Below are 27,855 nucleotides of genomic sequence, written 5' to 3' on the forward strand. Positions count from 1 at the left end.
GCTTTTCTCACTTCTCTCTCTGCTCTCCTGTATCTGTGCCCCTTCATACCCCACCAGTAAGTCTTCCATGTCTTCTGCCTTCCAGGGATGTGAGAACACTTCCTCCAACTCCTGGAACTTCACTCCTTCCCTTTTCTGCTGTCTAGTAGAGGGACAAAGTCTACTAGAGCCCAGATACAAGATGTCATCTTCCCACAGACGCTAGCTAGCCTGTCCTGGATTCTGAAAGACCTCAGACCGATCTGAATACATTTTGTCTCCTTCGTTCATTCGTTCATTCTCAGAGTTTAACAGTCTATGTTTGGATTTTTGAGAACGTCAGCATGGACTGATGTCAAAGGTTTAACTGAGCTCATTAGTAAGTGAGGGAATTGTAAGATGTTTGTCAGTTCAAAAAGGAATCCAAAGGCTGGACATATGTATTCATCATGAAGATGAAATTAACAAAGAGATGTAACACCACTCTAGAGGGCTACAACCAATTGCATCAGATACAATCCAGACTTCAGTGGGTGAAATCTTTTGATGTTCTATCATGTTTTTGAAAATTGCTCTTTACATATTGTGAAACAGGGCAGAGATAAGGCTCAGGACATTATAAGAGGGGTTATTAAGCACCCCCCTCCCATTTAACTGCAGTTGAGCTGAATAAGAGACATGTGGTTAGTATTTCCTGGTTGAAGGAGACACTCCTATGAAGATGCAACATGGAAGCCACAGTGTATGACTTATTAGTCATACACTGCTGCAGGCTCCTTATGCCCAAATTAACTAAAGGCTCAGACTTGCCCAAGAGTCTCCCCTGCACCGGCCACTTCACTCCTCTCAGTCTCTGCTGCCATGTCTGGGACGTACCAAATCAGCTTCTCATGGAAGACCACCACGTTCCTAGGAAGGAAGTCCTTGGTCCTCTATCCTTTCCCAGAACTTTATTCTCACATATTTGGAAGATTTAAGCCTTCCAGAACTAGGCATCCAATACAGTTGTGCCCAGTGGGTTTGGGCCCTCTGAACAGAAAAGGCTCCCCAGAGTACATCTTCTCTTAGGATGGTCTGGAGCCAATGTCAGCTACAGGGAGACACAGCAGATGCACTAGATCCCCCAAAGGACAGGGCAGTTCTTAAACCCAAATGTCTGTGCAGACAGTCGAGCCCTGCAGGAACATTAACATTACACTGCTTAATCTAGGGCCTGAGCAGTCAAGCAGAATCCTTTTCTATCTTCTGATGCTAGGGTTGAACGTGGGCCTTGCACATGCTCAGCAAGCTCTCTACTACTGAGCTATACTTCCAGGTCCCAGAACCACCCCTTCTACCACATTACTAATCTGTAATACAGTATGAAACCTAAGAGGACATTTGTCCTTGTCTTTTCATTCTATTATTCACCAGGAATATATTTTTTGAGTTCTATCCTGAGGTAAGCATTGTTCTAGAATGCAATAACCAAGTGTTTTGCTTTCCTCATGAGGATCCATGAAGTGAGACATGGGCCCTACTGAGTCATCTACTTGTGTTTCTAAAGCTCAAAGCCAGAAGGTTCTTAGATGATCATCAACTCGGCTGGAGAGACCACTCTGTGGTTAAAATGCTTCCTACTGTTTCAGAGGACCTGAGTTTGGTTCCCAGCACCCATGTCAGGTGGCTTACATGCGGTGTTTCTCTCTCTCTCTCTCTCTCTCTCTCTCTCCTATCATCATAGTCCCATATAATGAACCTCATTTTTTTTTTCAGTAAGTCCCATTGTTTATCAACATCTCTTCTAAGTTCAAAACATTAACTGGAATCCTACCTGAAACCCATTGGGAAGAAAGCCTTGAAACTTCCTTGATAACATAAAATATCTCTCTCTCTCTCTCTCTCTCTCTCTCTCTCTCTCTCTCTCTCTCTCTCTCTCTCTCTCTCTCACACACACACACACACACACACACACACACACACACACACACACACTTTCTTTTTTTCTATATATCCTTTCTCTTCTATACATCTTGATGTATATTTACTCTGGTAAAATTCATGAGAAAGTCAGACTGGTACTTTTTAGCCAACTACCAGTTTCATCTCCAAATTATGCACCCTAGAAAGGCAACAAGAGTACCCTCTAAAGAGGTCCAGTAACTGTAAGCAGCAACAACACAAAGCAAGATGCCTGTATTTTTCAAACAACTCAAGTGCCCCCTGCCCCTCCCTCTCCAGGTTCCTGAACAAGCCCCAGCTGACTGTGCCAAGCAGAGGGCTCACAAGTCACGTGCTGCTGAATTCAGTGGGGAAACATTTCATGCTGGTAGAGCTAAGAAAACAGCTCCAATCCATTCCTAAACCAAGAGGAGAGACTTTACAGTCTATTTCCCAGACTGTGAGACATTTGCTTTATTTATTTTCACAAGTCATTTCTTAGGCAAAGCACTCCAGAGCATGGAATACAGCTGAAGCCTGAAAAGCTCCAGAGGTACAAGTCCAACATCTGAACCCAATTTTGGATGACAATCCCCTCTCATTTACATGACAAAGAAAAAGAAACACTGTGCAAATATTATTTTCAGAGTGGTGCAGGTCCATATTCCCACGACACTACGGTGTGCAATAATAAAAAACAGAACAAATGGCTTCGGTAAAGCTTGGTAAAGTCAGTTTTAACCTATCTGTCACCCTGGAGTGCTACAGACTCCGGTATAACGTGGTCCGGTTAGAAAGCAACATGCTTGAGCACTGAGTCCTAGGCAGTGTGGAAATCCAGGCAGTGGTGTCTGTGGCCTTTATGGCTCCACATCTTGGTACCAAACTTACTGCAACTAGACCAGCTTTTAAGAGGCTGTCAAGCAGTCTCTGGTGTTCTGTAAGCCGCTCTTGGGAAAACAAAGTGTGGTTATGATTTTCAGTGTAAAACTTAACATGCGCTAGAAGGAGAGGACCCTTTGGAAACAGTAATTAACTTAAGGAGAAAATCTGGGTAATAGCACATAAAGGCATAGTTCACTCCGGGTACACCCTGGGAATAGCTACAAACCCCACCAATGTGGGCTAACTGTCCCCTAGCAGAATCAGAACTGCAATTCTAATTTTAAACCTCAACTGGCCAGATGTACTACTGAATTAATGATGGCACTGGGGGCGGGGGTACTACAGAAATATAAAAAAGCCTGTGTTGAAAGGTATCGCTTTGTCAGGATTATCTATATGTGGGTAAATGGAAAAGCACATCATACAAATGGAGGAAACAAAATGTTATTCCTTCTCTGTCGGGCAGATCCTAAGTCTGCTCAAGTCGAATGCTGTTCTGCATTGTGCAGAAGAATGGAAAGAGTGTAGGACCCTGAAACTTGAGAGTGGAATCCTTCAGTGGATTTTCTACAGTGATCCCAAATTAGCTCCCAAATCACTAGGTTCTTACAGGGAGGAATATGGGGAGCCCCAAATTAGAAGCGGCAAATTCTAATTTACAGGGAAGCACAAAACCCCTTCCTCCTTTCCAGAGGCGATTATTCGACAGCAGCAGGTGTGCCTGACCACTGGAGAAAACAAAAGAAACATACACAGGAAAGAGCTTTCCTTTTCCTTTATCTTCCTAAAGGGTCACTTCCTGGCATTGATGTCTTTCGTGGACCTACTTCCTGGAGCTGGTGAGTCAGGCATGCTTTGAGCAGTCTGTCTTGGAATGCGGGGACCATAGCTCTACGAGTCTACAGAGAACCAGGGGGCAGCCATGTGAAAAGCGTGGGGTGTCCTAGACTAGAGTCTGGAGACTGGACGAGCCTGTAGGTTAGAGGAGGCTACAGACACCTAGTTCCTCCATCACAGTCACTTCAGGTGTTGCCAATCAATTACCACTCTATTTCTTATTGAGACCATTCATCTTTTCTGAGCCCTTCTCCAAGGGCTTCAGGCTTCCAGTTCCAGCTATTCAGTATTAGCAATCAAGATACACTTTTTTTCCCTTCTCACTCACACTTGAACTTGTGTGTAGGTCATTCACCTACAGTTCTAAGGAATGTCATAACAGAGGGTGTGCACTGGTCTAGCATGTCTCCTACGCTGCACGGGCCTTGGTCAGGGTGGTAACCAGAACTGACAGACACTTGTGGCTTCTCAGACATGAGACACAGTGGTGTCCCTTTCTGTAGAGCTACAGCTGTCACCAAGACCATTTGCTCATATTTCCTACCCAAACATACTCTGGGTCCCACAGGCTAGTACGGCAGTTCTCATGGCTAATGAAATTGCACACCTGCAGGCTGCAGAAATTTGGGTATGAAAATGAGGTGTGCACATGTGTTTCAATGTGCATGGGTGAGATGCTCCCCAAATGCCCTGAAATCACACTTAGAATGCTGTTCCTTGATAGCCTTGCCCTTAAGCACTCTCTGGTACAGACAGAGGGGCTCCAACTCAGTCACGGGCCCCAGCCTCTGCCACTGACACAGTCAATCCTGTCTTGTACCTGTGCTGTCACAGGAACCTGCTTAGGAGTTAATGATCTGGAGCACAAAGACAGCTATTCTGGGGCAGCTGGGAATCACTGCGCTTTCTTGGGTTCCATCCAAACTCAAAGTTCCAAGTCGCTTCCAGTGATGGGAGCTGAGGCAGGAGCAATCTTCACACTATAGGGCCATCAGGCAACAGGTGCCTAGAGAAAGCTAGGCAATTGCTTCTCTAGCCCATGTCTAGAAGCAGAAGGAGACCATCATAGGAAGTCACCCCATTATGCCACGTCCCCTTTCCTCAGCTGCACATTCCTTAGTTATTTCTGTTATTGTTTGAATGATTATGAGTAAACAAATACAGGGGCTCCCCTCCCATCCTCTTCCAGCCTGGTGCTTTCTACCTACGGGGACCCAGAGCAAAGCAATGCTACTTGCTGAAGAAATGTATTGGGAAATACAAGTGAGAGACAGAATCCACAAGGAGATGGATGTCTGTTTCCATGTTTTAATTCTGTGAGAACTAAGCATCTACAGACTGTAGAGTCACAACTTCTAAACCTGGGGATGGAGCTGTCATAGGAAGAAGCTTAGGGTTCACAACCTCCAAACCTGGGGATGGAGTTGTCATAGGAAGAAGCTTAGGGTTTAGACTTGAGAGACAGATAAGTTAACCTCCTTAATTTTTTTCCCTTTCCTTCCTAACACCTGGTCTCTTGCATCTCAGTTTGGTCTCAGATTATTAGCTGAGGATGACCTTGAACTTGAACTTCCTGACTTGGGCCAATTCAACCCTTCTTAGGCAGCCTTAGCCCCTCTCCCAACCCCACCTCCATTTGCCTATCCTGGGAAGTCACTATATTGATGCTAAACCTAGTGAGTACACTCTATCAACAAAATATCCTAGCCCTGAATCCTACACACAACGATCCTTCTGTCCACCCACCCAAGTATCTGGGACTTCACGTGTGCACCACTGCAATTGGTGACCTTGAACTTGCAATCCTCCTGCTTTTACCCCCAGCACTGGGATTAAGGGGTGCTAGGGATTGGACCCAGGGCTTCAAGTATGCCAGGTAAGCAGTCTACCATCTCTGAGCAACATCCCAGTCCAACCCCTCAACTCCTGAAAATCCAAAGGAGCCAATGAACAGGAGGAGGAGGAAAGGCTTTCAAGACATTTGTAAAGGGATGGTCAAGATGAAGAGTCTGACTTTAGTTAGCAGAAGAATGAGCCCGCAGGCACACTGTGTGTGCACATGCTAATTCAGCACCTCTGTGGTGGGAAGAGGCCCTTGCCTCAGAGCAACTTCCTATGATTCAAAATGGCACAGATCAGTCCAGAGCTTGCTACAGATAGAAACACAGTTTGCCTGGGTATGGACCTGAGGGTGCAGAAAGGTCTGAAGGGAGGCAGAGCAAAGCAACACAGGGTAGCTTCTTTTGTAGTCAAACCAAAGAAACAGTCCCAAGTGAAGGATCCATTTTACATACTTGAAATACTTGGTATTTTGTATAGCTTCATGGGTATTTGAATGGAATGCTTTTTGTTTCCTGAACCTTGGGTTTTTGTTTCCAAAGAGCATTGTCTTCTACTGATTTTCATTTCAACTGGATTGTGAGACACATGGGGAAAGTGAAGCATTTCAATGACTTCTGCAACAGAAACATTCAGACTTCTAGCAGCGATGGACAGACCATGTAGTATTCATTCTCTTCCCTTAGGCAGCAATGCCTCTCAGCTGGTTGTTGAGGCACGCGCTGTGGATGCACAAATTTATGCCTTGAGTAGAAAGCTATCGGGGGTTTATAAATTTTAAGATTTTTGGAGAATGGTAATTTATCAAAAGCTAGAATGTCTACTCTGGTGATGGGATTAAGAGTGTAACAATAGTAGTGTTTGCAAATGTGCAAAACACACTTTCATCATCTCCAATCAGCACAAAGGCCTGTGGCCTGTTCTGCTAGCTTCAGACATAATTCTGCAGAATGTAGGATTGAATTATGTCACAGCTTTGAACAAAGTCTGTGGCAGAGCAAGGTACTATACATCTGGTATAGTACCTTGTAAGTTACTTGGTAAGTATACACACACACATTCATACACACACTCACACACACCTTGGTCTCAAACCTCCCAGAGAAGAGGAAGAAGGACCTTGAAGCTCCAGGAAGGAAACAATGCCTGGGTCGTCACGACAGCTCAAGCATTATTTGCATTTCAACACATAATTTTAATAGAATCTGTGGTGCCATTGTTCTATTCAAAGAGGCATTGGCCTGCATAGTTCCTTGCTGGTTCCTGGTAGGCTATGCATAGGACAGCACTTAGTAGGAGCTGGAGCAGCCGTCACCATGGTCCAGTAGTTCTTACACTCTGTACTTCATCCACTGGCTCCCTGGGCTGCTGTGGGGCGGTTGCAGGTCAGTAGCCACTCCAGAGACCTTCCCCTGTGTCCTCTTTCATCATCTTTGGGCCAGATGTGTGTGTATTCAGCAATGTCAGTAGGCCATAGTTTTGTTTTTTGGGGTTTTTTTTTTTTTTTTTTGGTTTTTTGAGACAGGGCTTCTCTGTGTAGTTTTGGAGCCTATCCTGGATCTCACTCTGTAGCCCAGGCTGGCCTCGAACTCACAGAGATCCGCCTGGCTCTGCCTCCCGAGTGCTGGGATTAAAGGCGTGCACCACCACCCGGCAGTAGGCCATAGTTTTAAGAGGACACACACAGCAAAGTCAGAGGCAGGGAGGCCAGACTCAGCTGTCAGTCCGGTACTTCACATTCGCTGTTCCTTCCCTCCTGCCCAGGGATATGTAGCTCTACCACCTGATGCAAAGATACAGCCTTTCAGAGAGTTCCTTTAGCTTCTAGAACTGTTTCTGAACAATCCCCTATGGCAAATCCAAAAGAGATTGACAAACCATTCCTTATGGGTCCTGTTTCTTTCACCGAATACTGACTGATTCAAAACCATTTTGTGTATTTCTCCAACAAAGCAATTTTGTTTTGAAAAGCAAGATAATATTTCAAGGTAAGGTAGAGAATAAAGAACTATAGAAAAATTGTGAAACATGTATACAAAAGAAAAAAAGTACATCAAAGTAAACCACCCACAATCTTTCCTAACAAGCTATCTGTCCACACGTCTGTCTACACACCCCTGAGAACTTGTGATCATACTAATTACACGGTTTTAGATCTTGTTTCTTAACTTTGATATTAAATGCTGAGGGCTTTCTCATGTCATTAAAATGTCTTGGGAAATGTCACTTTCAGAGACCTGCAAAGAACATCCTCAGCCCTAAGTCTCCCTGCTTCTCAGATCACTTCCTAGAAGTGTAGTGTTGCAGGCTCTGCAGACATATTCATGATCAAAGAACTGTGGACCCATTCTCAGGCTAATCAGGCCCTCCAGATTAGGGTCCTGTTTAAACTTCATATCCAGCAATAAAGCGAGAGTGAAAGCCAATGATAGATTGTGCACATGCCCTGTTGTGCCTGGTGTGAACAAGTCTCTCAGCCCCTGGCGTGTGCAGAAGAAGGCCGGCACTGTGGCAAGGAACAAGCTGTCAAGGTGATTTTTATTGGGAGAACTGGGGCAGCTCCTCTTTACCCAGGGGGATGTGGTAATGCTTCAACAGGTAACATGGCTTCACCCAGGCATACCCAACTCACACCTGTGTTGGAGTGCCCACCTCACTTGTAGCCTCTTAAAGATCTCCCGACAGGCCTGTATCTGGTCAGCAGCAATCAGATAAGGTGAACAGTTTAAGTGACTATTTAAATAGCCTCATGAGGAGCAAAGGGGAAAAGCACACATTAGCGGTTGGGGGTGGGGACGTGCATGTGAACACAGCTCAGATGCTGGAAGGGCCCATTTCTAGATGAAGGATGGAAGCATAGTATCAGCCCTCTCACTGGTGAAGCCAACAGTAGTCGAAGGAGTGAGGGCAGTCATCTGAGTCACAGCCACAGAGGTGGGTCTCCCTTTTCTGTGCCCCACAGCCCGTCAGCCTTCCTCTCCTCTGTGGAGCTTATTGCAAGATGACAATCATTTCATTTATGAATATGGGCTTTTACTCTAGGAAATCTGACACACTTGTCTAACCACTGCAGAGTCCTGCCGAGTCTTCCTAGAGCAGACACTCTGTACACCGGCTAATTGCACACCAGTCTGGTCTTCACCACTACATTGCTTCACTAAATCAAACACCAGGCACCCAGAACCTGTCATTTCTTACTGCTTCACGGCTAGGGATTGTCTACAGAGCCTCTTACAGACACGGGACCAAGCTGCTTCTGGCTGGATGCTACTGTGTCCCTCATGGACTCTGCAAAGAGGTGGAAGGAGGGAAGAACAGGAAGATCTTATTTCTAACCAGGATGGCTTCAGTCACTTCCTTTAGGCCTTTGTCGCTTTACAGCACAAACATGAACCATCACAGGTTGAAAACTCAATGGCTGGAAACCAAATCAAGTACTTCTAAAGAAGCCCAGAAATTGGGCTCAGGGTACGGCCCAGTGGTAGAGGGCAGCCCTGACAGGTGCATTGTCAGGTTGAGGTGGATTTGCTGGCTCCTTTTCCCAAATCCTGACATCTAGTAGAGTGGGTACTTGAAGAGCCAATGCTCAGTCTACTGCAGAGCGAAGCAAACAAGCTAAAAGAAAGAAACTGGTTTCCCCTTCGTCTTCAGCAGCCCAGGCCAGCACAGAGCCTGTGGTTAGACACAGCACCAGCTACAGGATGGTAGCTAATCCTACCTCCTTGTTCAGCCGGCCTGTTTGACAGCCATGTAGGAAACGCCAGCATATGCTTCCCCTCGGTCCTATTTTGAGAGAATCACCCCCTCTCTGCACCGCAAACACTGGCTGCCCTCCATCTCCAGGAGCCGAGAGAACAGCAACCCTCGTGCCCGCCCGCACGCAGTACAACTTTCCTCACCACGTGCTCCTGCTGAAAGGAGACCATCCAAGGAGTTAGGGTTTGATCCAATCAGAATAAACCAACCAAATAAAAGAAATAAAACACACTAGCTAAATTTACCTCCCCTACATGTCCTCAACATGTACCCGGTACCAGATTAGCAGTGTGCAGAGGTCACAATGGCCAAACCACGGCCAGGATGGAGAACACTTCGGAATGAATCAACTAAGCTAGATCAAGAGAGAGAGTGGGGAAAGATCCTAGTGAAAATTCACCTTCCCCAAAGTGGTTCCACAAGACATACAGGAATGCAACGTGAAGACTCAAATCATGAGAGCTGAGGATTTAGAAGCCAGAGGTAACACAGACAAGATTGGGCACACCTGTGAAGGCCTGCTCTCTCCCCTAGCATCTGCAGTCTCTGCAGCTATCGGTATCTACGGCCCTGCTGGGGCTTTGCAAACTCTGGGTGGGAAGGGATAAGAGCACCTTCTAGATGCTCAACACTGGTTAAGTGACACAAAGGACGGAAGTTAAAGACCTCTGTCTGTGCTTGTTGTCACCATAATGCAGTGAATGACACTTTATCGTCGCCTCTGAAGAACTACTCCCTACTGTTCCCAGGATTTAAAACTTATGTGAACAATAAGTAAATACAGCACGGCCAGATGCCGTCCATGGTCAGCTGGTTCATTGTTTTAAAAGCTCCAGTCTAAAACCCAAAGATTGTTAACAGATGCAGTTTCTGGCTAGAGACTGGGAAAAACCTCATTTAAACAAAAGGATATGTTGTGATTGGAGCTAAAAAGGGAATTACCTCTAAAGATAAGAACCACAAACATTTCCTATTTGAAAATACCCCCAACTCCACCGACAGGCCTTTCTTTGGACCTTTCATGAACGTTTCAGAATTGGATAGTGGATTGCTGTGTACGCAAACCAGGATGGAGCAACCAGTGCAGAAACTGTGAGAAATGTTTGCATTTGCAGCAAGGCCACAACATGTATCTCTCACCCTGACAGTCAATCAGGCAAGATTCCAATTCATTTCTTTCTATCATTCCCACCCCAGAAACACTGCCACTGCTTGCATTTTGGCTTTGGAAGTAAGTTTTCAACCAGAGATGGGATAGATGTTTCCTAAATCACACAGAGTAGATAAGCAGAGGAGCCACCACTGGGATTCAAGTTCTGCTGGAGGAGAGAGGGCACTTGGCTGAGCAATGCCTGGCCCCCGGCTCTGTTCTGGCCTTCTGTGAGTCCATGACTGCTGTCCACTTTTGCATAGAGAGCCTGCTTTTCATAGCTCCTGTGGTCTGTTTCTGTTGGCTGCTGTGGCCTCACTGTGTGGGAGAATGTCTGTGCTGCCCTGGGTTCTAATCTTGAAAGATGGAGATCTGAAGGAGCCATAAATGTAGCTTGCCCTCAGCCTGAGAAATGGATGTTTGGCTTACTGGTGATAAGCCTTAACTAAAAAGCCCATGTTTCAAGGGAAGAAATGTGTTTTAAGGTGAAGGATGGCCTCCATGGAGCCCATTCTAAGAGATATCATAAGAGATGAGGTAAACAGCATATGCTTTTGCTGGTTAGGTTTTTATGTCATTAGAGTCATTGTATGTTTCTTGATTTATTGCAGGACCCAAAATCCCCAGTTTTAGACCATAGGCATAATATAATTTTAACCACGTGAGAAAATCTTAGTTAAGAGGCTGGATAGATGGCTCAGTCAATGCAGCACTTGACTCACAAGCACAAGGTCCCGAGTTTGGATCCTCAGTACCAACATAAAAGCCAACTATGGCAGCTTGTACCTGGAACCCCAGTATTTGGAAAAGCAGAGAAAAGGGAATCCCTGGCCTTCCTGGCCTGTCAGTTAACAGAATCAGCAAGCTCCAGCTTCAGAGAAAGACCTTCTCTCAGAAAATGAGATGAAGAGTGATTGAGAATAGAACCAGATGTTGGCGCGCGCGCGCGCGCGCACACACACACACACACACACACACACACACACACACACACACACTCCACAAAAATCTGTAGTTGATCCATGCAACCATTCATTTTAAAGTAAGCCAGACCTGTAAGCCCATGGGAGTCTCCAAAGAAAGTGGTGTCCCACCTGAGCTATGCCACTGCTTCTGGACAGCAGCTAGAAGTGAATGTGAAAATCTGGGCAGGTTTGAGCAAGAAGGGCCCATCCCGCACAAAAGAGGATTCTACAGCCAGTGGCTACATTCATATTCAAGGTCCCAATGAAAGGCCAAGGCCAAGATCAACACACACACACACACACACACACACACGCACACACACACACACACACAGGCCTGTAGAGGGATCCTACAAGCCTGGAAATTGAAAAATGAACTGCAGCTGTAAGCCTGAGGTCATTACTATTTTTTAGTAATTGCCTTCTCTAATGTAAGGGGCAGTAGTTTCCATGATTAACTTTTAATTGCTGTCAAGGATGTAATAAAATATGATAAGAAGAAACCTCTTCCCCAGTAAGCTGCTCCCATTTGTGTTTCCTCTCCCATCCTCTGGGACACATCTTCAAACCCTGACCTGCAATGTTTCATAATTTAGAAGAAAAAACTCCGCACTAGGATTAACCAAATGGTCCGTGCCCTCTGTGTACAGTGAGATGGTTCAGTGGGGAAAAGCACTTGCCCTTAAGCCTGACGATCTGAGTTTGATCCCTGCGTCCCACATGGTGGAAGGAGAGAACCAACTCCCGCAAGATGCTCTCATACTGCCACATGTGTGTACCATGGCATGCATCCAAACACAATAAACAAATATTAATAACATAAATAAATAAATGAAGAAAAAAGATGGCCACATAAATCCATCAGGGCAGGCCTGAACACATCTTATTTTTATTTTGAAATTTTTTCCCAGTGAATGATACATGCTGCTTCCAGCTATGGGAGGCCTTTCAACACAAGAGTTTTTGGTTGGTAAGCCACGTCCAACATGAAAGAGCAGAAGAGGAGACGACTGACTGACAAGGACACTGAGCTACTCAAGGATGAGGACTTTAAGACTGTAATCCGGGTTGATCTCATGATGGTTCCGGGATGATCCCAATCTGCACAGGTCTTTCAGCAAAGGCCACCAAAGAGAAATCTGACACAGCACTTCCCTGTTTGAACCACACATGGAAAGTGAAGCTTGCTTTCAATTTTGTGTGATATTCGGAGTCCCACCAAGGGACATGGTTATTAGTCTGGTCCAAAGTGTGAGAAGACAACTGCAAAGGTCAGTGCCTCAAAGCACCCCCCGTCAACTGGAGCTGCGGTATGCACTTGGGCTCACGGGTCACTGAGACACGAGGACTCTCCCTGGAGGGTGTCACACCAGTGACACAAGGCAGAGGGGCCGCGAGACAGCCAAGCCAGTAGATGGCGGCTCCACACTGCATCTGATCAGCTGATCGAAGGTTCCCTGACACTGGGTTGTTGCCATTTGTTGCTGGTTCCCTAGGTCAAGAGGGCATAATCAGGGTGTCTGCTGCATGTTAGAAAGAGGTAGCACTTTCTCTTAGGTGCCCACTCTGGCCTGGACATTTACCACACTTAGTTCAAATCTCATATGGAACAGAGGGAAAACACACATGGGGATGGTCTAAGAATCTGGTGCGGGCTTTAAGAAGGAGCGTGAGCTTTATTTCAGTCCCCTCTGCCCAGTGATGCCCAGTGCCGTGGACTAGAGAGGAAGGTTTGGTAGTTTCGTTGACCCAGTGTCATCCACCCCATCTCCTGGGGTGGTACTGTATCAGCTTTCATTTGCAAGTGAGTGCCCAAAAGGAATGTTTAGTCATTTCCTATCAATGAGCTTGAAGGGATATAGAACTCCTGAATGAGGGCCAGTGGGATGGATCAGTGGGTAAAACACTCGCCCAAATGCCCTGACTTCAACCCCTGGAACTCACTGTAGGAGGAGAGAAATGACTCCTGAGAGTTGTCCTATGACTTTCACAAATGCACTGTGGTACACACACACACACACACACACACACACACACACACTAGTAAAATAATAATAATAAATTGCTAAAATGTGTCCCTAAAAGTAGGAGTGGCGAGTATGTTTCTTTTGCCTAATTTCTCATTCTTCACTTTGGAATGTGAAATGGCTGAAGAGCACTTTGAACTATGGGGGGCAATGAAACCGTACTACAGAGGCAACAAAATATAAAGTTTTACTAATTATGTAAACATAAAGTCATGATACTCTCCCTAATCTATCTGTATACAAACTGCTATATAAGGAGCAGGCAAGATGCTTCTATCTCAGGCAAGCCTTTGTTATTTTAGGTCTCAATTACACACAATTATGAGCAACAGTAACAGGTGCAGAGGAGCCCAGTGACCTGCTTATAAAAATAACATCTGAGGAGTAGCACTTTACTGCATGGAGCCGCAAGGCCACAACATGACATGTTCAAACTGGTCTGCACATCACAAAGCGCTTTCTGAGTCCTGCTGATGAAATGTGAGAGCAGAGGCACTCACAAGTGACGCTCTTCTAGTTAACTGTGATCACAATGAGTATCTTACCTTTTTCTTGCTACAGTATATCTGCCACTTTTTCTCCGCTGGAAGTGCAAACATGGCTTCCCTGTGTTTGTCTGTGAGGTCAAGTTCATCCTGAGAAGAAGAGAAAATGATTACTATTACAGAGACCGATGTTATTCCTATAGAGAACATTGCCAGTATCAACAAGGAGGAAAACAACTACCAACACACACTTTAGAAAGAGGTGGCAGCTACTTCACAGTGTGTGTCACAGCTACCAATGTGGCACCTCCTGGCACAGGGCCAGAGAGCAGCACAGCACTACAGGGCCAGGGTGTCACAGACATGGCTAGGTTGGACGTTGGCTGTTGCGAATGCTATGTATGGCCCTCGAGCTGGAAGGGTGCAGAGCCACAGGAACTCAGGATTAATCACATTAAAGATGAGAGTTTGCTGCTGACAGCCTTCCAGACAAGACAGCAATCATCAAAAACGGACTCCTGGGCTGAGCACTGGACGACTTAGACATGATAAGAATGAAAACGCACCAGACACTCAATGCCAACACTAACCCTGACTACCGAGAGAGCTTACTAAAAGCCAAGATCTTTGCTCTAAGTACTCCATAGTCATTATCCAAAAATGGATCTGTGGATGGCCTGTTCCCCAGGGTGACACTACTGGAAGCTAATGAAACCCTTTGAAGGTAGAGACTAGAAGGAAGATGGCCTTCGATCATTGGGGTATACCACCAAAGGGGACTGAGGGACCCTGTCCATTTCCTCTCTCTGTCTCCTGGCCATAATGTGAATGGTTCTGCTTTGCCATGTGTTCCCTTTCTGATAAGGCTGCCTTGGTCCAGGCCCACAACACTGATGCCAAGGGTCATGGAATGGACTCTCCCAAAGTGTGGGCTAGCATAAACCTTTACTTTTTATAGATTCATTATCTTAGATGTTTTTGTTATAGTGACAAAAACTGACTAAGTCAGCAACAGAATCAAGACTAGGTTTGGGTAATAGATTTGGCACACAGAGAGACCATAGCCAGCTAAGGTGAAGTACTGAGTTATACACATCATGGGAGGTAAAACCTGACTACTTTGTAGAAGGCTTTAAGTACCAGCCTAAGGAGCTTATTATTATTATTATTATTATTATTATTATTATTACTATTATTTTATGTGCATGGGTGTTTTGCTTGCATGTATGTCTGTGCACCATTGCATGCCTTGTATCCATGGAGGCCAGAAGAGGGTGTCAGCTCCCCTGGAACTGGAGTTATGGACAGTTGTGAGCTGCCACATGGGAGCTGGGAATTGAACCCAGATCCTCTCTGCAAGAGCAGTCAGTGCATTAACCACTGAGCCGTCATGCCAGCCCTGGGAATTTTTTGTCTATTTTTTTTTTAACAACATAAGCCAATCAAGTTTTGTGTAAGTGCCTAGTATTATCACCATAAATCTCAACTAATATTTCCTAAGGATTTTATGTACAGGCAGGCGTTTCCTATTTAGTTATCACAATGAACCTAAAGAGAACCACTCATTATTCCATCTCCTTACGATAATAGTCTCCACTGTAAGAGAGCTGGGGGAACTTAGGGTGAAGATGAGGCAAGGCACTTCCTCCAGCCTACACACCTGCTGGACAAAGCAGCTAAGTTTTAAGCCCAGAGCTGTGTGACCCCGGAGTCCAGGCGCTAAGCCTCTCAGATCAGTGCTTAGAAACATTAAGTGGTGGGAAGAGCAGGAAGTCAACTTACAGACATTCATAACTAATGAATAGCAGCAAGGAGATAATGAATACGGAGTGCTCAGAGAAAACATCTTGGCACTCAGTAACTCCATCTGTAGTTAATGTGATTATTGGTATCGAGTGCCTGGTTCATTTTCATTCCCACAGGGAAGGTTATCTAGTTGAGAACAACAGTAGATGGCTGGGTGTGGGTAAAAGATAAAAGCTATAAATTAAGGGTCAAGAAGGTTCTGATCTCTGAAGGCAAGTTCCCCTCCTGAATGGCTTGTGTGTGTATCTGCTGTCAGTCACACTTGGGGACACACAGACACAGGTCACTGGCTTCCTATCTTCCATCTTACACTCCCACAACTACTTAGTCATCAAGTCCCATTATCTTCTTTGCAATGGTTTTCCTTTTGTTTCATTTACAATGGAACCATCCAAACTTATGTCCTAATAACCACTCCCAAGGCTTCTGGTACAGCTCCTCACTCTTCTTCCTTGACATTCCAGTCCTATCTACTCAGCATGCCTAGAATTCTCTTCAATCATTTTTGCCTTCAATGTTGGGTGAGCATCAGAATCACCAGGGTTCGAACTTCTGACCTCACTGACCACCAGTGGGGAGGCCATCGGGGAGGTTCAGTGTCTGCATTTCATTAGGTTTCCAAGGTACTGCTGATGCTCTGGTCTAGAAACCACCCCTTGAAAATAAGCACTGTGCTGTTTCAAGCACCCAATCCAGAACCTTCATTACTTCTATGATGCCTGAAAAATTAATTACTCATTCCTCAGCTGGCCTCTTGAAGTCTCCCGTTTCCTCCGCCAGGCTTGCTTCTCATTAACTCTTTGCTATATCCCATTAACACATGTCCCTCCAGAGCCTAGCACAGGCCAGCTTCCCCCTTCTGAATCCCATCAAGTCACTACTTCCTCTCCAGAAGAGGCAGACCACTCCTCTTGCAAGGCCTGGCAACAGCTAAATATGCAGTGAATGCCTGGCACAGGGTGGCAACTGTACAGCTGTTACTTCTCTCACTTGAACACAAATCAGTTGCTAGCTTATTTTAAGAATGAGGTAAACAGTTAAGTCACTAAACCATGTGAGAGCATGCACACGCATACACACACATACACACACACTATACTCTAACCACAAGAAGCTAGCTGTTAATAATGTCAACAACTAACAACCACAGAAGGAAGGAAGAACTTGTACAGAAAATTCCATTAGGAGAGAACATGTTTAAAACACTAAGATTCTGGCATGCAACGGTATATATGGGAAGTAATTATCTTCCTTCCTTTGTAAGTTTCCTGTAAGTCACACCTGCTCTGAAAAACAGGGGAAGCAAGGGTGACATAAATCACTTCCCACAATCAGCTCAGTTAATCAGTTAATCAAACTGCTCAACAGTATCTAGCTTAGTTTGGAGAAACGCTTTTGATTTGAGGGCAGCATTCTTAATAACACACATTTACTACACTACAGCATAGCTTTCCCTGAGCATATGTGTGAAGAAACGTGTGAATCCTAAAACCTCAAAATTCGCAGTATGGGCGGAGGAGTGTGCGGTTTTGCTGAGGGGCAGATATTACCTATTTTAAACTGTGAGAACACAGATGAGCTGGGGCAGTCTGATGGCAAAAGAAAATACTCACAGGATGAAAAAATGCTGTAGTGTTCCCACATAAAGTTTTGATCTACAATATGGACAAGGAAAAGGATAAGTGTATTCTGACAGTAAGAGATAACAATTGTTTAACATTTCCATGGGTCTATTAGTAACATTTTATGTGGATTAATTAAAATACAACAATCCCCTAAGTAAGTATTATTACTAACCCATTTTCTAGAAAACTGGGTCACACAATGATTGAGCACCTTGCCCCAGACACAGAGCTAGCAAACAGTGGAGGCGGGACTGAAGGGCAAACCGACGGCAGAGTCTGTGCTCCTTCGGGTACTGTCTAGCCCACAAGTGGGGTAGGGTGGGTGGGTGGACTCATTCACAGGAACAGGCATGAGCAGACCCACTGATGTCTGCTAGAAGCAAGAGACAGGTTCTCCTGGCAGCTGCCCCCGAGCTGTAATCTGGCTTTTATCAATTATGCATCTGGGGTAAGTGATGTGACCTCTGACCTTCGGTGCCTTCATCTGAAGACACAATGAGAATGCACTCCCTAGTCACCTCAGGAACTCGTTCACGGAAGCAAAGATAGTGTGTGCTGAGTATCTACTCAGTGTCAGGCACTGAACTAGGACAGTGAGGGCATCATCTGCTCAGGAGGACAGAAGGGAACTCAGACTAACGGAAGGATGGTCACATGCTAAGGTTGTTGTGGGAAAGTTGGCACGTGAAGGCTTCTCCGGGTAAATGACGTGGTCAACAGGAATGAAATAGTGGAAAGCACTGGAGACAGGAAACAGCAGCTGTGAAAGCCTCTCAACTTGGTCTTCTCAGTCACCAAAGGTGAAGAGTGGTGGGTTCCCAGCCAAGCAGGCAGACAAAGACTGAAGGAGATAATTTAAATTCAGGAGTGCTGAGACACAATGTACAGGATCTAATGAGACCCTGGCCTGTCCATTCAAAAGTCTTTCTATTCTGATTCAACCTGTTTTAATGATGTGGCAAGAATGCATGATTCTAAGGGACTACCAACACCTTAGGAGCTCCGGCAGCACTGCCCTACCTTGTCTAAGACCAGAGCCGGGCAACATAAAGAATGCAAAGATGAATAAGAACACCCTAGCTTCAAGTGTTTATAACCTCTCTACAAAGACAGACAGGAGGCTTTCCAGTTCTAATTCTTGCAAGAAAAAGTATAGTCCCTAAGCAGTTTAGATGCTTCCTCACAGGGCCCCTGATGACCTGCCTCACCTCACGGCCCCCTTCACCAACAGCACCTTCCCACACCTCTCATTACACTTCTCCAGCTTCTGAAACTCTGCATATGGTGTGCTCTTTTTCAAGTGGGCTCCTCCCACTGCATCTAAGAATCATCCTAGTCACCCAGATCTTCCCAAAGCATTAGCTAACCACTTAAAATAGTTGGTCTAACTGTCTGTCCTGGGATGGTCAATTCCTCTGTGCCCTGAAGGATTTCTCACATGACCATGGTCGCATTTTTTTGGCATGTCTCATTCCCATTATGGACTGGTTCCTAGAGGACAGTAGTTCAGTCTGTCCTAGTCATCTCTGTATTAACTGCCAATGCCTCAAACAACACAGCACAGGGGGAGGGGAAATGGGGTGGGAGGAAGGAAGGGCAGCAGGGAAACAAAGTGTAAATAATGGATTTTACAGATTAAAACCTAGGGCTTGGGAGATGGCTCTGTGGGTAAAGCACTTGCCACACAAGTATAAGAAATTGGTTTGAATTCCCAGAACTCCTATACAGCAGGGCACAGAGGCAAGCATCTATAATCCCTGTGCTCTTACAGGGAGATGGGAGGTAGAGGCAGCAGAGTCCTCAGCAGCTCACAGGCCAGCCAGCCTGGTATGTGGGCTGGGGAAAAAGAACAGATCTGTCTCAAATAAGGTGGAAGGTGAGGAAACACCTGAGGTTTTCCCTTGATCACCACACATGCACTGTGATACAGGTGAGTCTGCATTCAAACAGATGTGAACACACATCATACACACACAAAAACAAAAACTATTCTTGCTGCTTATTTCTTCCTAGAGGTAGGATCTTACTGTGTTGTCCAGATTAGCCTCAAATTTGTAGCAATTCTCCTGCCTCCTATTCCCAAGTGTTGCGATCACAGCATGAGCCATTGTGCTTGGCTTGTAAAAATCTTAAGAACACTGCTTTTGAATTAGCAAAGATGCAAAATGAGGCATTCCAGTTGCTCCACATTTCCATCATCACTCTGTGTCATGTCCTTTCAATGTGAGCAATCCTAGTTTATGTCAGGTGTTAACTCAAGTAGCTTCATTTTGTATTTCCTAATGACAACTAGTGATGAATCTAACTTTCCATATGCTGATTACCTGTTCTTAGGCATTCATGTTTTGCCTATTTTTATTGAGCTGCCCATCTTAGTGTTATGATTTATAAAGCAGCTGGGTTGCTTTTGGCTCCTCTCTTTTCCAGGCTTTACTCTTTAGACACACTACTAGAGAAGGGGATAAATAAAACTTCAACGATGGAAAAGAAGAAAAGCAACAGTGGCGGATTAGCTCAAATGGAAAAGAAGAAAAGCATAATATAATAGAGTGGGAGCAAGCAATTGGAATACAAACTAATTAAAAATCATTCTGTCAATTTGTTTTACTTAAGCTCTCAAATTACCTCAAGGTAATGTTACAGGAGATTTTTCATTTTGATAATTAGTCCAAATACTGAAAGAGGCAATCACAGAATTGGGATCACTACATTTTATATTTCAAATAGTACCTGCTTATATAAGGGTTTTTTTTAGCAACTAATCTTGAGTTAGGAACTTTCGTTAGGAAAACCTGTTTTCCTAGGGTAGTAACGGCTGTCTAACTACACACCTATTGGAACTCATCAAACTCTTCTGTAACATGAAAATGATACTTCACTAAAACTTCAGAAACACAAAACTCAAGTGTGCTGTTGGAGCGACAGAAGAACAAATGGAACTCCGGGCAGCAGAGATGGACAGCACACTCGACATAGTAAGGGCTGGAGCCTCCAGTGAGCTCCAGAAGGAGCAGAGGCCTGGGAAACAGCATGTGCAGAGCAGAGGGAAGGCTGCGTGTCCTTTAGAGGACGCTCCAAGTCTACCATTTTACACACAGCTTTTGTTCAACACCATAAATCACTTCCATGAAATACCTTCATCTTTTCTTTGAAAAATTTCATAAATTGTTAGTACAGGCGACATTTAGGTCAACTTTTCCCCAAGCCCCTTAATAATTAATTTAATAACTTAATAATTAAATTAGGTGATGCATTAATATTAACAAGAAGTCCTTTTGGAACTTTCTTGTTTCTGTCAGGCTAGAGTTGTTGGCTTTGTTATTGAGAAAGGGTTTCATGTAGTCCAGTCTCGCCTCAAACTCACTATGTATCCAAAAATGACTTTTAACTTTGGATCCTCCTGCCTCCACCTCTGGGGTACTGAGATTACAGGCGGGTTCCATCATACAAGAATAACTGGATGTTGGAGACTGAACCCCGGGCTCTGAGCATGCTAGCCAAGCACTCTACCATCCAAGTGACATCCCCAGCCCTGGGTTTCGGTTTTGTTCCTAGCAGTGGCACCATGAGGAGTCCTGGTCCTGGTCCTAGGGTATTGGATCTCCCACTAATATTAACAAGTCCACGTGGCCAGAGAGCCAGAAACACCCAGGTTGCTTGTGCAGCTCAGCACACTTGGTCTGGACGGCCTCCTCCTTGCACTGGCCACCCCAGTTTTCTTCCTCTCATTCTTTTGGGGTAGGTCTTTGAATGGAAATGAAAAGACAAGGACTTAGTGAGAAACAAGAGAATGCTTTGTGCTGACTCAGCACCACCCCTCTCTCCCTAGAAAGCTGGGTTCCTAAAAACTACAACCCACAGACAACCCATAAAAGTTCATCTCAGAGAAGATAGTAATCATCCTTTCATCTTCTTATAGAATATGTGTTTTTCTAATATCTTAAATAAAGACTTTTTTAAATGAAGACAAGAGCTCTGAGGAAAGCTCGGCTGTGGGAACCACAGTTCTAGGCTGAGCCCTAACAAAGCCTATTATTAAGCCTCCACTCCGAAAGAGTGTGGACAAAGAAACCTCACTGGTCCTACACTTACACTTTAGTGTGAGCAAGTAGCTCGACAGAGAAATCCACATAAATCAGAAAACAATCGGCACAGGGCACATCAATAAAAGGAAATGCATTGATTTGATAGATAAAGCAAGGGAAGGAATTTTGAAAGAACATACAATAAAGGTCGTGAATGAGGAGAAAGATTAGTACTTTGTGACAAACTGTTTTCAGAGATTTTCAGAGACTGAAATGTAAGATTATGTATAAAACTCCAAAGCTACCAGTATTGGACAACCTGCTGGCTCTGTGGAGTACAGCAGCCACACAGGTTCCCAGCCTCATTCAGTAGTCTGTTTCTAACGAGGTCAGCTCACCCACACACACAAATGGATATTTAGATGGAGGTTAGGAGGCATTTGCACAATCCCGGAGCAGAGGATGCAGAGTAGGAAACAAGGAAGAAGAAGCTAACCAGGCCCTTGGGATATCCTGCTCATCCACTCACCATTTTGTGTGTTTATTATGTTTGGGTTTGTCTTTGGTGTGTTTTGTTTTGCTTTCTAATGGTCCCTGACAAGCTAACCTTCCATCAGATTCAATGTAGAGAGCTCACAGAATTCCCAAGCCTATTACTCAACCAAGCCTTACTTCCCTCGACAAAACTGCCTGTGGCAAACAGACCCAAGGCCTGGAGCCTAGCCCCACCCAGGCTTCCTGCGTTCCAGGTGGGTTGTAACCTGCTCTGGATTACCTCAAGGATATACCAGCAGCAGCACTGCATTCTCAGAGTGGAACCCCCTTCTCCCATTATGCAACCCCACCATACCTGAAGTAAAACCCCTAGAGAGGCCAGGAACCAGAACACATGTCAGAAGACAACGTGACCAGTCCCTATCAAGTGGAGGAGGGCAGACAAGGAATGTGGATACAGAGGTATGATACTCTGACAGCAAAATTTTAAAAAGATCACTTTTATGAATGTATGGAGGAGGATACTATAAAGAAAGCTGCAATACTCATTAAACTTATGAACATCCAGCCCCACCAAGACATGTAGCCATCACACCCAAGAGTCATGAGCTGCTAACACATCTTAAAACTTACCACAAATGACCCTGAGAACACTTTTATTCTTAGGGTGGTAGTTAGAAATGTAATAGTTAGATAAGATTTTGGACACTGTTAGAGGACACTCCTGCCCCTATGCAGTCAGGAAAGGCCAGAAATGGTCAACAACAGAAAGCTATCCACCCAGAAAGGGATGGGCATGTACAGACAGATCCTGAAGGCTTCCAGCCTGCTCCATTTCTGCCAACACTCACAGTCATTACACAGAATACCACGGATGACTCACCTACTAGGTAATGTTCTGTCTGACAGACATGTTTCCTTGTGATACATACAAACAAGAAGAGAGAAATCCCACAAGCAAAGGCTGACTAACAGAATGTTTAGATTCTCACTACTAATGCTTTAATGTCCGTTTCCTTTCTTTCCCTTACTAGCAGACAATACAAAGTATATCCTGTTTACTAGACAAACGCTACAGCTAAACCTATAGAGTTCTTTGACTTCTGCTATGGGACTGGAAATTCATTAGGGTAACTTGAACTTCTAATTAATCTGAAGCAGCAGCAGCTTGCCAGTTCTCCAAACCAAACAACTGTTCTAAGTAGCTAAATCAGTTCCCCAAATACCCGTTTGCGGAACTATAATCTAGTGCAACTTCAGCTGACCACGTTTAATACAGAGCATTTCTAAGCAGTGTTCTCCTAACTGAATGGAGAGGCAGGGCCAGCTGCAAAGTGACAGACAGGTGAGACACCCCAAGCCCTGTGGGAGCCTGGAGCCAAAGTCCTGGTTCCTCCTTCTCAAGCCCATTCTGTTCTTGGAGCCCAGGCCCCTCCCACACACTCAAGAGACTTGTTTGGCAGCTCATCTGACACATTTCAGCATTAATTGGGTCAAAAGACAATCTAGCAGAGCCTCTTCCCACAGCACAGTTACATACTGACTTCACCGCGTAATGCACACTGGAGAAGCTTAGTTCTCTGTGTTGTGGGGGTGGTGTCCGGATGGACCTGTGCGCATGTGCCTGCAGCCGTTTGTCTCCTCGAACCTGGAGCTCACTGATTGAGGGAGACTGGCCAGCGAGCCACCCCTGGCAGTCCACCGGTCCGCCCAGTGCTGGGTTACAGGTGCACACTGCTGCCCCCGGCTTTCCCGCCGATGCTGGAGATCTGAACTCAGGGCCTCACGCTTATGTATGTGGCAGGCCCTTTACTGACTGGGCCGCCTCCCTCGGCTGAGGGATTTTAAGAGAATAAAATGATTCCTTAACCCTCCTCACCTTTGTTCTTTTAATCCGCTCCCCTTCCTGCAGGCCCTTCTGATGCTCCCTGAGCAACATCCGAATGAGAAAGATGAGTAGAAAAGATGATGGGGGGGGTGGGGAGGGGTGTACGGGGACACACAGCATCAGCCTAAGCTTATAGTCACCACTTCAAGGATTAGTCACAGAACAAACCAGCTCTTGGAGTACTCAGCAATCATTACACACACACATGCACACAATACACACACACACACACACACACACACACACACACACACACACACACACACACACACTCTCTCTCTTCTTCCAATACTTAATACCCATTTCACAAGCTAAACTTTAACAAGCACTATCCACTCACACAAGCATCCGGACAACAAGCATGCACTGAGTACCCTCTCCGGACTGGACACAAGCTCCAGGCCCAGGAGATCCAGAAGTTAGAAATGGCAGATACAAGGAAGGAACACCGCACCATTCTACTCTCTGAAAGTGCAAGGCTGTATGTATCTGCATCTCAGGTTTGACACGAAGAGCCAGGCACTGAAGAATACACTCAAGTTTACTAGCTACAGAACAGGAAAGGACTTTCTGGCTCCTTTTAAATTTGGTAGATGCCCATCTTTCCAGAAAACAACCCCTATGTTTATTCCGTTGGCTTTCAGTCACTAAATTGAACTTTGTTCTTGAATTCTGTAATGTGCAGAAGAAGCTGGCAGCTGTAGGGTGTTTTCAATAAATCCATTTAAAACTGGATAAGAGAAAAATATGCAGCTTCTAAAAGGGGGAATTTTTTTTTCAACAAAGAAAATTCCAACTCTTCATTCATGAGCCAGGAAAAGCATAACTGAGGACAGAGCTGGCCACTGAGCTCCCAGGGCATGAATCAAACAGCTTTACAAGCAGAGGAACTCTGGGCAGGGAAGTGAGTGGGGAGGGTTCTGGGTACAGTGGTGAGCACAGTCACAGATAAGCTAGAACCCAAACATGTGGTCCTCATGTTGGACTAAGGTCACGTGTGTGGTGAGAACAAGTAATGGTGTTAAGATTGTTCCTAGAGCATCAATATAAATTCTCAGGAAGTTATACGTTTAAACTAACAGATCTTTCTAACCATTACTAGAGCACATAAAAAGTCAGGTGAGGGGAATAATTATAATACTTTATTTTCATGTATGAAACTGTCAAATAACAAACTCAAAAAACAAAATTAAGTACAAAAAAATTACACTTGAAAGCTTACTCAAAGCCTACAACTTACAGAAATCAAATTAGCCCCCTGGTCTTTCAGCCCCTAAAACTGGCTTTGTGGGGTCAGTAAAGGGTGGCAAGTCAGTACAGAATCCTGACTGTGTCATCTGCAACTGAGAGCCAAGGGACTACATTAAGTCGTCAGATTTTCAATTACAGCCCCCAGTACGCAGTTGTAACTCAAGGTCTCTTTAGGTTTTTTATTAATAGAACTGATCAGGACCAAAAGGATCTAAAGCCCTTTTCTCAACAGCATCATTAATTCATAGTTTTACTGTATTTCTCTCTTCTTCTTCTTCTTCTTCTTCTTCTTCTTCTTCTTCTTCTTCTTCTTCTTCTTCTTTTCTCTCTCTCTCTCTCTCTCTCTCTCTCTCTCTCTCTCTCTCTCTCTCTCTGTTGTCTTTTTTTTTTTTTTTTGTCACTCTCCTATGGCCCAAGGCTGACCACAAACTCCCTATACAGACAAAGATGACCTGCCTCCATCTCCACAGACCTGGGACAGGTGCCAACGTTCCAGCCACTGTTTCAGTTTAAAAAGCAACTGTTCCTGTTTCTTCCTATGTCCTCGTGTCCTCTCACCCTGTCTCTGTGATCTAACATTAGGAAGCATTCAGAGATGAATGGTAACTACACTGACAACACCATATCTATCAAACAGGAAATCAAAAATCTAAAATGAATAACTTATTTTCAAATGACTTGGAATGGTCCTGGTAAGATAAAATACACACAAGATTGGAAGGAATAGTCTTTCCTTAAGCTTTAGAGAATCAGAGGACTAGAAGGAAACTTATGAAGCCATTTTGACCATCAGACTTTTTTTAAGCAGACAGGATGTAAGTCAGTACAAAGAAATACTTAACATCTACTGGTATAAAAACCTGCTGCCAGATTTTAGAAGCAATACAATGTTCTATTCCAAAACACAACAGATACAGGCATGTAAAACTACACAGATTAACATTGGCCAGTATTATAAACCATCAGCTGTTCTCAGGGCTAGAGCAATTTGTTTATCAAGTTCTGAATTTGAGATTGCCTTTGTCTCCTTTAAACCAACTGCACATTGGCAGCAATTCACACTAACTGCACAGGAATTTTAGCACTACACACACACACAAGTCCATTATCTATACACCACTTCCTTTTGGGATGCAGTGCATATTGTCAAACCGGTGTTAAGCAGTTTTCTCTAAGAACTTAGCAAGTTAATTTATTAAAAAATGCAAAGTGTAATTAGAAGATCTATTCAGTATTTTTTTTTTTTTTTACTTTACTGTCAATTAACAATGTCCTTTAACTAAGAGCATTCTCTTTGGTCCTTTATGAGTTTATCAGGTGGAAACAGACCTCCTGGAACTAGAACATTCTTAATACCAATTCCTTCACTCAGTTCTGGTTCTTGGCTTCCAAACAACTGAACACTCTGAAGTTATTCTAGAATAAAACCTGATTCCCTCTGCTTGGTTACCAGAAATCCTTTACACTCTAATTAAAAAACAATAGATCAAAACCAGAACTTCTTACAACCAGTGTTTTTTCTTCTATTAGTTTAAAATTACATGTTCCTGCTACCCAATTATTTTTCCAACTTCCAATGGAGACAGAAACTGAATAGCTCCCATAAGATACTTTCTATTCTTAGCCATGATTTTAGTACAAAGGCATGTTTTAAAAAATAAGGAGCTAAAACATGATGAAACTTCTCATTGATTCTGATGATAACAGAAGAATTTTATTATTACAGAGGGCTTATAATAGTTCCAGTAATAAGAGAAATGATTTCAACAGCCTGAAAAAAGGAGGTAACAATTCTCATGGCTAACAGAACAAAATTTGCAGTCTGAGAACCTTTCTAAAAAAAAACCCAGAAATCTCTCTCACACACACACACAAGCACACACACGCATGCATGCATACACACATTCACACATGCATGCATACACACACACACACACACACACACACACACACACACACACACACACGCACCAGCTTAAACAGAATGACCTCTATGGGATCTAATGCTAAAGCCCAGTTCATTAAATTGCTGGGTCCTATAACCCTCCAAATGAAATGCCCCATTGTCATCGCTCTTGGTCGTTCACCAGAAAATGATGGAAAGAACCTATTCCTGAAAACACCACAGAGTTGGGATATAGGACTTAGAGAAATTAACCTGGTACTGACTCAGAAGCTTCCTCCCAAATAGCTAACTTTCACAGTGCCAGAAAATTCGATACAGGCTGCTAAGAAAGAAAAGCCATCAATAGTCTTACCTAGTTATGGACTCTGTGAGCTACAACCATGACTGGCCCAGAAAATATGCTCATTGCTATAATAGTGGCGTGAATGTTCCAGGAGTAACCAAATGCTTTCTGATGGTATGTGAGACTTACTACACAGAGCTGAGCTCATGCCTGGTACTGTAAACCCAGCCAAGAACCCTTGGCTGGGAGGCCATAGACCCTATGGGAGAACCTATTATTTTACTAAACAGATATGCATCAAACTATCTTCTAAACATTTATTTGTATACCAATGGTATAGTTTCAATCCTCATTAGAGAAACTTGTTTTTGCAGTGGACAGCAATTAATACAGAGACTTATAGAATGAGTAACTGTAGAATATTCAGTTCTAAATGGGACAACTATACCACACTCCTTATCCACATGGCTTGGGGAACATAGCAAAGGAATGGGCATAAAGACTATAAGAACAAGAGCCGGGCGGTGGTGGCGCACGCCTTTAATCCCAGCACTCGGGAGGCAGAGCCAGGTGGATCTCTGTGAGTTCGAGGCCAGTCTGGTCTCCAAAGAGAGTTCCAGGAGAGGCGCAAAACTACACAGAGAAACCCTGTCTCAAAAAACCAAAAAAAAAAAAAAAAAAAAAAAGACTATAAGAACAAGACATTGGAAGGTGTCTTAGATTTCTGTTACTG

The 27,855-nt window shown here is 44.3% G+C and overlaps 1 protein-coding gene across 3 annotated transcripts in view; it reads right to left on the minus strand.

The window, feature by feature from the left end:
- Daam1 (dishevelled associated activator of morphogenesis 1) overlaps positions 1 to 27,855 on the minus strand; it is a 172,790-nt gene that overhangs the window by 66,293 nt on the left and 78,642 nt on the right. For all 3 annotated transcript variants that reach the window (XM_052739623.1, XM_052739624.1, XM_052739622.1), the window contains exon 3: positions 13,904 to 13,993. In XM_052739623.1, coding sequence (XP_052595583.1) covers positions 13,904 to 13,993 — 90 coding nt within the window. The remainder of the gene's footprint in view (positions 1 to 13,903; positions 13,994 to 27,855) is intronic.

The sequence above is a fragment of the Peromyscus californicus genome, unplaced genomic scaffold (genome assembly GCF_007827085.1).
Source record: "Peromyscus californicus insignis strain IS unplaced genomic scaffold, ASM782708v3 Scaffold_15__1_contigs__length_86483966, whole genome shotgun sequence".
Classification (NCBI taxonomy): Eukaryota; Metazoa; Chordata; class Mammalia; order Rodentia; family Cricetidae; genus Peromyscus; species Peromyscus californicus.